Below are 12,064 nucleotides of genomic sequence, written 5' to 3'. Positions count from 1 at the left end.
TTACTGCAGTCATATTTATTGATGACTGTGTTTCATATCAGTTCAGCTACACATTGGCGGTCCTATCTGAATATGGTAAATTGATAGAAATTATGTTGAAAAGGGGATATCCATTCAACCGTCACCCCTGTGCTCGCTGACCTACATTGGCTCCCGGTTAAGCAATGCCTCAATTTTAAATTTCTCATCCTTGTTTTCAAATCCCTCCATGGCCTCGCCCCTCCCTATCTTTGTAATCTCCTCCAGCCCCACAACCCCCCCCAAGATATCGGCGCTCCTCTAATTCTGCCCTCTTGAGCATCCCCGATTTTAATCGCTCCACCATTGGTGGCCGTGCCTTCAGCTGCCGAGGCCCTAAGTTCTGGAATTCCCTCCCTAAACCTCTCTGCCTCTCTATCCTCCTTTAAGACGTTCCTTTAAATCTACCTCTTTGACCAAGCTTTTGGTCACCTGCCCTAATTTCTCCTTATGTGGCTCGGTGTCAAATTTTTTGTCTTATTCTGAAGGGGATTGACAAGGTAGATGCTGAGAGGTTGTTTCCCCTGGCTGGAGTGTCTAGAACTAGGGGGCATAGTCTCAGTTAAGGGGTTGGCCATTTAAGGCCGAGATGAGGAGGAATTTCTTCACTCAGAGGGTTGTGAATCTTTGGAATTCTCTGCCCCAGAGGGCTGTGAATGCTGAGCCTCTGAGATCGATAGATTTTTGGACTCTAGGGGAATCAAGGGATATGGAGATCGGGCGGGAAAGTGGAGTTGAGGTTGAAGATCAGCCATGATCTTATTGAATGGTGGAGCAGACTTGAGGGGCCATATGGCCGACTCCTGCTCCTATTTCTTATGTCACTCCTGTGAAGCACCTTGGGACGTTTTACTATGTTAAAGGCACTATATAAATACAAGTTGTTGTTGTTAAATGTTTAACATTGCAAAGGTTGAGCACATTGAAGAATACAATATTACAAATGGGCATTGTACTGATAAACTTTATTTAAATTTTGATTTTATACAAATATAAATGTCTTGAAACTTTACTAATGCGCAGAAGTAACACATCCATGTCTATCTGATAGGTTAAATAAAAACCTGCCTTAATCCCATGAACACAACATTTCCTAGTCACTTTGTAAAACACGGATCAAGCTCTTGGAGAACTGATGATATTCAATGAAATCATAAGGAGAGGAAAAGGAGAGGAATGTGTCAGTGCACTGTTATTAATTACTCTGTAAAACAAGCTACATTTTATTGTTCCCATCAAATTACATGTTCTGTAAAACAAACAGTAAAGCGCACAGGTAACTTTCACTCTAACACTCTCCGAAATATATTAATAGGATATATGGCAAACTGTTAACATTCATGATTCAGTATCTCCTCATTGTTGTGAAGGTTGAATATGAATTCGGTGGACAAGGGTTGGGAGGATGTCCACCGAACCAGTCACAACAATTTATAATTGCAATACTTCTTTTCAACATTGGATGGCATTGCATTGCTTTTATAGACCCTTTAAAGGTCTTCAATCACAATGCAACGTTTAATTAAACGCAACAAATTTGTGACTGACTGAGATAGTAAACCTGGAATAAAATTTATATCAGTTCCGTGGCTTAAACAAATAAATCCTCAGCTATTTGAGGATCGAAACTCCCACGCTTCCTATAGTAATATCTTTTTAACTGGACCCTCATCCTTCCTACAGAGGAAAGTAGCTACCCACATCTTTTATATAGCAGTATATTATCTTTCAATCCGAATAAACCAAAGCAACTTTGCTGCTAATTGCATAAATGCGAGTGAAATTGCCAATGCAAAAAAAAACCTCTGCCCTGGAATATCTTCGGAAGAGCAAAGTCTTTCAAAAATATAACAAAACTGTCCCAATTCTACTGACGAAAAAGTGCAGCCAGGGGGATAGCGTGGGCCGCTCCAGTTCCAGTACTGCAGAGACTCCACCGATAACTTGGCTGCCCCACGATGGACCGCACTGCTTGAATTGCTGGCCCTCACCATGTACCTACAAGACCGTGTACCGGTGAATGTGAGCTAGCTAAATAATCAGTAGCTGCTGGTGGGAGTGATTTGGTAACACTGAAAATTTCTTACTACTCATTACATGTTCATCGTCGTTTTCTTACCAAAAGAACAAATAATAAAGTTTTTTAAAACTTTTATTCCAAAATAATTGTGTTTACCAGGATGGAAACTGCTTTTGCCCAACTCTCCTTTCAACTCAGTAATCAATGGTTTCCTACTTCCACCTCTGTGGGTACAAGGTCCCAGTTTTCTGCTGTCATACATCAGGTGATGACCTCGAAAGGACAAGGCTGAGAGGTTCTGAAAATCATTCTGACATCTCAGTGCCAAGCGCTGAAAGTTTCTAGTTTCCAGCGTAGTCTTCCGTTGACGCACACAGTTCTGTGTTTGTTGGATTGGATTTTCTCCTGCCGTGCTCCATGATGTGATTAATCTGCTCCCAAGCCTCAGTCTGATGCTCAGTGGATCGGCTCCATCTTAGAAACAAGCCTGGAATAAAAAAACAACAAAATATCACTGACGTGAGCACCAAAACAGAAAACTGGATCAATTCAGTATTCATATTGAAAGCAAGGAGAATTCTCCACTTTTTCTCCCCCTTATTTATCTCACTTTCTTTCCTTCTACTCATCTTGTCACCCCCCCTTTCTCCTTATTGCTTTCTCCCTTCCTCACATACTCCTCATTCCCTTTCCACCTATTCTTTCTTCCATTGACTTCCTTCTTCCTCGTGTCCTACCCACATATCTTCTCTTATTTTGTAATCATTTTTCTCCATTCTATCTGCTACTTACTGTGTTATCCTTATTCCTCCATCTCCTCCTTCTTTCACCATTCATATGTTCTTATTGAGATAGATAAAAAAGGCTTACATTTATACAGCGCCTTTCATGACCACCAGACATCCCAAAGCGCTTTACAGCCAATGAAGTACTTTTTGAAGTGTAGTCACTGTTGTAATGTGGGAAACGCGGCAGCCAATTTGCGCACAGCAAGCTCCCACAAACAGCAATGTGATAATGACCAGACAATCTGTTTTTGTTGTAGATAGATTCGAGGGGAATCAAGGGATATGGGGATCAGGCGGGAAAGTGGAGCTGAGGTCGAAGATCCACTATGATCTTATTGAATGGCGGAGCAGGCTCGAGGGGCCGATTGGCCGACTCCTGCTCCTAGTTCTTATGTTCTTCTTCTTCTTTCTCTTAGTTTTCCCTTCTTCTGCTCTTCTTTGCAATGTGCTAGTGCTGCTAATGTGGAGCTTCTTCCTTTAGACTTTGGGATTTCCACTTCATCCTATACAGGGTAATGCTTTATTTTGAATTCTTCGTTTAAGCTGAGCAGCTTGAGCAGCAGCCTGGCTTAACAACACAAACAAAGCAGCTTCACTGTTAGAGAGGTGGCAGCAAGGCGGAACATTTACAGGTGAAATTCGGCTTTCTTTCACCCTCTGTGAGATTCTTTTCTGCTATTTTTACCGTCGCATTGATGAAGCGGAAACAGCGTACACCGAAAGCGCTCTTCCTGTGCGAACCTTCTTTACTCCAGCTGCTGCTGAATGGCTCGATTCCATCCTTTGCCCCTCGAGATCTTCTTTCTTAAATTTGTTTATATCTAAGTTGTATTTAAATGGTCTATTTTATTCATTTGTTCTCCAGCATTCAAGCTAATAGGATTACAACAAAACTCTTTGAGTTACTAAAGAAAATACGTCTACAAAATTGGGAAATATTATCATCCAGTTAAGTTCTCCTTTTCAGCTTGTTAATAGCCATCTGTGGTTTTGCTGCTGTTGATTCAGCTACAAGATTTGGGTAGTTTCTGAAACTTAGCACTTTCAGCAGCACTGCGCACATTTTGTAACGCTCCCGTGCATCTTCACAGAATCACAGAATCCTCACAGTGCAGATAGAGGCCATTTCGGCCCATCGAGCCTGCACCGACACATGTCCCACCCTATCCCCGTAACCCCACGTATTTAATCCCCTAACACTAAGGGTCAATTTATCATAGCCAAATCAACCTAACCCGCACATCTTTGGATTGTCATCTTGTATGACAAATCTCATTTTGCGTCTGATTCTTTTAACATTTTAGGTCATTTGTTTGTCATCATTCATTAAATGATGCTTTCCCTTCTTGGTTCTTCGTGGACAGGTATCTCTACGTTCACACAGTTCAATCTTCAGTTGCTGGCTTGTACCAATTGTTTGCCTTATCTAACACATCCTGTTTGAATCAGCTTTTGGTAATCTCTTCGATATATGTATGCACTCTTCATCCAAAGGTGTCTGGCTAAATCAGGAATGGTAGCATAGTGATTATGTTGCTGGATTAGTAACCCAGTGACCTGGACTAATGATCTAGGGAGGCATGTGTTCACAGCCTGCCTGGGGCATTTAAATTCAGTAAAATTAAATAAATTTGGAATAAAAAGCTAATGTCATGTAACTACTGGATTGTTATAAAAACCCATCTGGTTCACTAATGTCCTTTAGGGAAGGAAATCTGCCGCCCTTACCCAGTCTGGCCTATATGTGACTCCAGACCCACAGCAATGTGGTTGACTCTTAACTTGCCCCAAGCCACTCAGTTGTGGCGATTAGGGATGGGCAATAAATGCTGGCCTTGCTGTCAATGCCCGCAAATCATGAATGATTTTAAAAAAAAGTCTACAAGGAGAACATTCAAAAAATAATGAGCCGTACGTATACTTTCCTTTGAATTCAGCTATTTTTCACCCAAACTCTCTCTTAATTCATCATGTTTCCAAACCTATGGCATCTCTCTATATTACTGCAGAGATTATTCCTGAATGTCTTATTATGCAGCTGCCATGTATCTATTTCCTCTCACTATTCCTTTTTTACTAGTAGCGTACAGTCATTTCAGCAATTCACATTTCATGTTTTTGTGCTGCCATCATTTTGTAACCCTGACTTGGCAGATTTATTTTGGCCATGTTTTATCTTTTCAATTTAAATTTCCGTGTTGATTTTATCCACTTTTGAGTAGCAGCTTCCGTCTCGTCATCCTCTGTTTCAGTGGATAGTGCAGTGGGAGGGGGCCTCTGAATGGAAGGCCTCTGTGGAAAAACCAGGAGTTCTGCCCATTTGCTTCTGTATGACGATGGCTCCTCCTTTGTCTGCTGGTTTGATGACGATGTTGCGGTTGGTCTTGAGAGCATGGATGGCGTTGCGTTGTGCTCGGGTGACATTCTGGACTGTCTTGTGAGTACGGCTGATGAATCTGGCATTGATGCATCTCCTGACAGCTTGAGCATACACTGAAAAGACTACACGATAACATCAACAAGTTCCATCCCACCATCAAACTCACCATGGACTACTCCTCAGAATCGGTTTCATTCTTGGACACACGAATCTCCATCAAAGACGGACACCTCAGCACTTCACTCTACCGCAAGCCCACGGACAACCTCACGATGCTCCACTTCTCCAGCTTCCACCCTAACCATGTTAAAGAAGCCATCCCCTATGGACAAGCCCTGCGAATACACAGGATCTGCTCAGATGAGGAGGAACGCGATGGACACCTACAGACGCTGAAAGATGCCCTCGTAAGAACAGGATATGACACTCGACTCGTCGATCGACAGTTCCGACGGGCCACAGCGAAAAATCGTATAGACCTCCTCAGAAGACAAACACGAGACACAACCAACAGAGTACCCTTCGTCGTCCAGTACTTCCCTGGAGCAGAGAAACTACGCCATGTTCTTCGCAGCCTTCAACATGTCATCGATGATGACGAACACCTCGCTAAGGCCATCCCCACGCCTCCACTACTCGCCTTCAAACAGCCGCCTAACCTCAAACAGACTATCGTTCGCAGCAAATTACCCAGCTTTCAGGAGAACAGCGACCACGACACCACACAACCCTGCTACAGCAACTTCTGCAAGACATGCCAGATCATCAACACAGATACCATCATCACACGTGAGGACACCACCCACCAGGTACATGGTACGTACTCATGTGACTCGGCCAACGTTGTCTACCTCATACGTTGCAGGAAAGGATGCCCCGGAGCATGGTACATCGGCGAGACCATGCAGACACTGCGACAACGGATGAACGGACACCGCACAACAATTGCCAGGCAGGAGTGTTCCCTCCCAGTCGGGGAACACTTCAGCAGTCAAGGACATTCAGCCTCCGATCTTCGGGTAAGCATTCTCCAAGGCGGCCTTCGAGACACACGACAACGCAAAATCGTCGAGCAGAAACTGATAGCCAAGTTCCGCACCCATGAGGACGGCCTGAACCGGGATCTTGGGTTCATGTCACGCTACATGTAACCCCACCTGACGTAGGGTCATCCAGACTCGAGTCGTCGTTGGCTTGTTCTCTCTACACAGATGCGGCCGGACCTGCTGTGATTTCCAGCAAAAAAAATGTTTTTTGTCTGTTTTTTTGTTTTTCACACAGACCCCAGCATCTGCAACATTTGACCCCTTGTGACCCCACCTCATTGTTCTTTGATGTAATGTTTTCCTGACTGACCTGTTTGGACACCATTCACACCTTTGATTGCTGTGATTATCTCTCTGCTGAGGTGTGATAAATGGCAGTTAGAAAGATTACCTGTAAACATCTGACATTATTCTCTGACTATATAAGCTGTGTCTTTATGCATCTCTCCACTTCACCTGATGAAGGAGCAGCGCTCTGAAAGCTTGTGACTTCAAATAAAGCTGTTGGACTATAACCTGGTGTTGTGTGACTTCTTACATTTGCTTCTGGTAAGTGAGCCAATTTAAAGGTATGTGTACTTGGCTGCAATAACAGCTTATTAGAGAGGCTCCAGCGAATCAAGTACTGAGTAAATCCAGTCCATCATTAAGTTAATTCCAAGCGACATTTCGGATGCGCCTTTAACATCATCGAGATGTCCTCCATCAGTTCTCGGAATGAATCTGGCAGTGAGGTCGGCCTCGGAGGGAGGGGTCTCTGGCCATTTCTGTCATTGAGGTTCTCACCAGTGGGTTTTTGGCTCATTAAGGTTGACGACTTGCAAATATGTTCATCGTTTTATCTCAAAACTTACACTTTTTTCTTTCTCTACTTTCTGGCACTAAACTTTTACTGAGCAGGGCTTCCTTACTGACCCAGCACCGGTCAGCGAATCAAACCTCACTGGTTGCTGCCACATCAATAGTGCCAGACTTTGGGATGGAAATTCTTCTGGGTCTGTTTCTGGGCCAAGTGTCGGTGCCACGCAGACAGCGTGGGCCCAACCCCGAGGCCCGAGGCCTCATTAACATATCCTGCGCGATCTGCCGGTGCCCGCCATGCCTTCTTAGGCGGCTCACGCCTTTACTGAGAAGAATGTTGGGCGGTTTGCCTCTCCAGAAAGACCCCAGAGGTAAATCCTGGGTGGAGGGGTTGGAGTGGGTTAGGGCAGGGGGGCCATCTTGCTGACTGTGGAGTCGGGGGACAAGAAAGAAAGAGAGAAAGAAAGAGAGAGAGAAAGAAAGAAAGAAAGAAAAAGAGAGAAAGAAAGGAAGAAAGAGAAAAAGAAAGAGAGAAAGAAAGAAAGAAAGAAAGAAAAAGAGAGAAAGAAAGGAAGGAAGAAAGAGAGAAAGAAGGAGGGAAAGAGAAAGACATTGCATTTATATAGCACCTTTCACAACCTCAGGCTGTCTCAATGTAGTTTACAGCCAATGAAGTACTCTTTAAAGTGGAGTCACTGTTGTAATGTAGGAAACGCAGTGGCCAATTTGCGCACAGCAAGCTCCCACAAACAGCAACGAGATAATAATCAGATAATCTGTTTTTTAGTGATGGTGGTTGAGGGATAAATATTGGAGTCTTCAATGACTGTGTTAATAATACGTACCTTGCCAAAGCTGCAAGCTCTGTGGAGCTACTGAAGGCCATATGGTGAGGCTGTTCCTTTCGTACAGAGGATTTGCGAATTGTTTTCGCTCAGAAGGACTGTTCATCCTAGCCCAGATGGATATGGTCTGTTCCTTCACATTCAGAATAAACCTACAAACAGTGCGTAACAATAAGGAAAATATTCAGAAATTAAATGTACTTTATAGAGTGTCTCAGCTGCCACTTCTTTATGTGTCCTGCCAAATCTTGCAAACCTGGAGTTAGTGGGGAAATCTGAGACAACCAAGCTCTTTTATTTTCTTCCAATTTGCAGATGAAACGAGTGACAAGAAGCAGGATGCAATAATAATGGGGCTGATTAATTCCACTGACCCGATTTACTGCAAAGTCCTAGACAGTGACTAATCTGCTAGTGATTAGCCTCAAACCTCATTTTCTGGGATTTAAAATAAAATGGCAATTTATGATTCATGCCCCAGATTATCTGCTAATTTATCTTTGAACATTAGGTGCTGCCACATTAGGCTTTGTACAAGCAGATGGCATTAATCGCCGCTAAGTAAACCTTCCTATTTTACGCAGATTCATCTGACTAGAATCAAATTCCTTTCTAAGCAATGCCTCTGTTGATTTTTTTTAAAGCTAGGAAGAGACCCAAGGAGCAAAGAGATTTTTATATTGATGGTGGGGCTCCATGACAGCGGTGCTCAGGCAGGGGCCTGGGATCTTTGAGTGGCTGTCTCCCTTTCATTACATTGCATGGACCTAGTGGAGGGTCAATAGGAAGCAGTCCCGTGTCTTCTATGCCTTTGATTACCAATCTTGGAACTTTGGAAAAGTCACCGTAGATTTAGGGCCAGAGTTTGCTGGAGCGGGGCATCTCGCGACGTGCCCCGTTAGTTCGACCTGTTCGTACACGTTTAGATTTAAAACCTTTTTTGCCCACAAAGTTGCTGGAAGTGTGACCTGATAACGGCACACATCAGCAAAATCTGGCCCATAGAGAAAAAATACTTGTATTTCTACAGCGCCTTTCAGCACCACCGGACAAAGCGCTTTACAGCCAATAAAGTACTTTTTGAAGTGGAGTCATTGTTATAATGTACGAAACGCAGCAGCCAATTTGAGCACAGCAAGCTCCCAGAAACAACAATGTGATAATGACCAGATCATCTGTTTTAGTGATGTTGATTGAGGGATAAATATTGGCCAGGACACCGGGGAGAACTCCCCTGCTCTTCTTTGAAATAGTGCCATGGGATCTTTTACGTCCACCCGAGAGAGCAGACGGGGCCTCGGTTTAAAGTCTCAACTGAAAGGCAGCACCTCCGACAGTGCAGCACTCCCTCAGCACTGCACTGGAGTGTCAGCCTAGATTTTTGTGCTTAAGTCTCTGGTGTGGAACTTGAACCCACAACCTTCTGACCCAGAGGTGAGGGTGCTACCCACTGAACCACAGCTGATACATGAAATTCCCCTCCTTTGTACAGATGGACGTTGCCAGTGGTGGGAATAGCACATGCTTGCTGCCAGTGGCATGCTATCAATATAAAAGTGTGTTAGGACCTGTGGAAGAGACAGTCAAGCCTCTTCTGTGTAACATCATTGCCAGAACGCAGTCTGTTTACGAGCAGCGCTACATTAAAATGGCCTGATCCAAACTGCAATGAAAATAATGGCCCTCTCCTTTCTCTCTGGTACAGTCCCAGTTACAATTTTCCACAACCAGCAATCATTTTTGCACACCATCATTGTGGCTGTCAGAAATGTGCTGGATCTCGAACAGGGAGATCACCACTTATTTTGAAAATGTGACCATTTCCTCTTTCATTGCTAAGACGGTACAGTCTGAATCTGCACTCGCAATCTGTGAAGAAAGAACCAATTTGAGTTGCACTGTGGGAGACAACTTCCTTTGATGTATCTTCAAATGACTTGAGGAAGGAAGGGGAGTCTTTCTTCACCAGCAGCTTAGAGTAAGATGTAGTTAACAATGACTTCTCTCACCAGAGAACCAGCCCATCTCAGAGGCACAAAGCTTTCATTATAATGGAATCCAATTACCCACCATCATAGGGGTCAGTGTGGATAATGGAAATTAGCAGATAATTGCGACTCCCCAAATCTCCTCTCAACTGATGTTTTAAATAAACCTCAGGAATCTTATTTTATTTTGAACTAAAAGGTTTTCTTTCTTTCTGATGGAGTCCCACTGATCTTCTAACTTAAAACTCCCGGAATTATTATTTTTTTGTATTCGTTCACAGGATGTGGGCATCGCTGGCATTTATTGACCATCCCTAATTGCCCGTCAAGAAGGTGGTGGTGAGCCGCCTTCTTGAACTGCTGCAGTCCGTGTGGTGAAGGTGCTGTTATACTTCTTTTTGTGGCGGTTTGGTACAACTGAGTGGCTTGCAAGGCCAGTTTCAGAGGGCAATTAAGAGTCATAGTCATAACGGCACAGGAGGAGACCATTCGGCCCATCGAGTCCATGCCGGCTCTCTGTATTGCTGTGGGTCTGGAGTCACATATAGGCCAGACCGGGTAAGGGCGGCAGATTTCCTTCCCTAAAGGACATTAAGTGAACCAGATGGGTTTTTACAATCCAGTAGTTACACGGTCACCATTGCCGACACTAGCTTTTTATTTCAGATTTATCTAATTAACTTAATTTAAATTCCCCAGCTGCCTTGGTGGGATTGTGAACTCATGTCTCTGGATCATGAGTCCAGGCCTCTGGATTACTAGTGCAGTAACATTACCACTATGCTACCGTACCCGGTTTGGTGGATATTGGTAGATAATCGAGAGTGCAGGTGATATAATCGAAGTTCCACTGTATACGGAAGTTGCTTTGCCTGCACCGTATGAACAATTGAAGCCAAGACTGTGTTCTACAGAGCTTCTATATTGCATCAAGAGAACCAAGGGCGAAAACCACTTGCAAATGTTGATCCTTTTATTATCGCCCCTCACTCACTGGATTTTGCAAGAATACTGGTGGCTATGTCCTAACTTTTGATGAAATTGATTCTTTTTTAATGGTTGGCCAATTTATATTAAAGTTGAGGAAGGAATTTGTTGCGCATAGCTGGAATTTCACACATCCGAGTTGCATGAAAGTGGGGTCGACTGAACAAACGGCCTTTGCCTGGAATCTAATGAGGAAGTGGAAATGAGATAGACGACAAAATGGTTCACTGAACATCTGAGCTCCACGCCACATGGTATTTCATAGAAACATAGAAATTTAGAAAAATAGGAGCAGGAGTCGGCCATTCGGCCCTCCGTGCCTGCTCCGCCATTCAATATGATCATGGCTGATCCTCTATCTCAATACCATATTCCCGCTCTCTCCCCATACCCCTTGATGCCTTTTGTGTCTAGAAATCTATCTATCTCCTCCTTAAATATATTCAGTGACTTGGCCTCCACAGCCTTCTGTGGTAGAGAATTCCACAGGTTCACCACCCTTTGAGTGAGAGACTTGACTCGTGAGGTCCTTGCAGAGTGGGGTCGCGTTCAGGGCGGATCTCCCGCGGAGAGTTGGGTGTGAGTTCCAGGCCATTTCAATGAAGCAGCAGCGTTGCCCACTCAGAACCGCTGGGTGTGAAATCGTGGCCGCTGGTCGGGAGCCTGAGGATGTCAGGTTCGCAAGGAACCGCTCCCCGTCATGAAGTTAGCGCTGCGGAGGGGGTTTTGTTGAAGAGGCTGCCACTGGGAGGGAGGGACAAGGCTGTGAATGGTGAGGCCCAAGGCATGGGGGAGCACACCCACTCCTCCTGGCCCACAAAGCTCCCACAGAAAGGTAACACTTTGATATTCAACTTGGCGTCTTCTGACCGCCTGGCTGTCTCCCGCCAGGATGTGCTGTCGGGTTTGGAGTCGTGCGGGCCTCCCGAGCGTTTGAGCTAAAATGGGGCCACGGCCCAGTCACGTCACTTTTCCATGTAATGTAGGCCCCTGCCTGCCTGGGGCGGTCAACCATCCCATGCCTGATCGGAGGTCAGTTAAGATAGTTGGGGTGGGAATGTAGCACGAAGCCCCCTCCCCCCTCTCCCCCCCTCCCACCCACCATCCTAACACTAAAATTGACCCTAGTGTCTCCCACCTTCACTGTCCTTTTACAGGCCCTTCTGAAGGACTTCTCAATTTGTCAGCACC

General features: G+C 44.6%; 1 protein-coding gene across 2 annotated transcripts in view; it reads right to left on the bottom strand.

Annotated features, from left to right (window-relative positions):
• Window positions 1-966: 966 nt before the first annotated feature.
• The window catches only part of LOC147103397 (myotubularin-related protein 9-like), a 62,037-nt gene continuing 50,939 nt past the window's right edge, over window positions 967-12,064 (bottom strand). For both annotated transcript variants that reach the window (XM_085962953.1, XM_085962955.1), the window contains 2 exons: window positions 7,899-8,050; window positions 967-2,525 (listed from right to left, as the gene is read on the bottom strand). In XM_085962953.1, the coding sequence (XP_085819079.1) occupies window positions 2,380-2,525; window positions 7,899-8,050 (298 nt within the window). In that variant the 3' untranslated portion in view covers window positions 967-2,379. The remainder of the gene's footprint in view (window positions 2,526-7,898; window positions 8,051-12,064) is intronic.

This window comes from Somniosus microcephalus, chromosome 20, assembly GCF_052327205.1.
Source record: "Somniosus microcephalus isolate GS21.2 chromosome 20, FLI_Smic_1.0, whole genome shotgun sequence".
NCBI lineage: Eukaryota > Metazoa > Chordata > Chondrichthyes > Squaliformes > Somniosidae > Somniosus > Somniosus microcephalus.
This window is presented reverse-complemented; position numbering and strand designations above follow the sequence as displayed.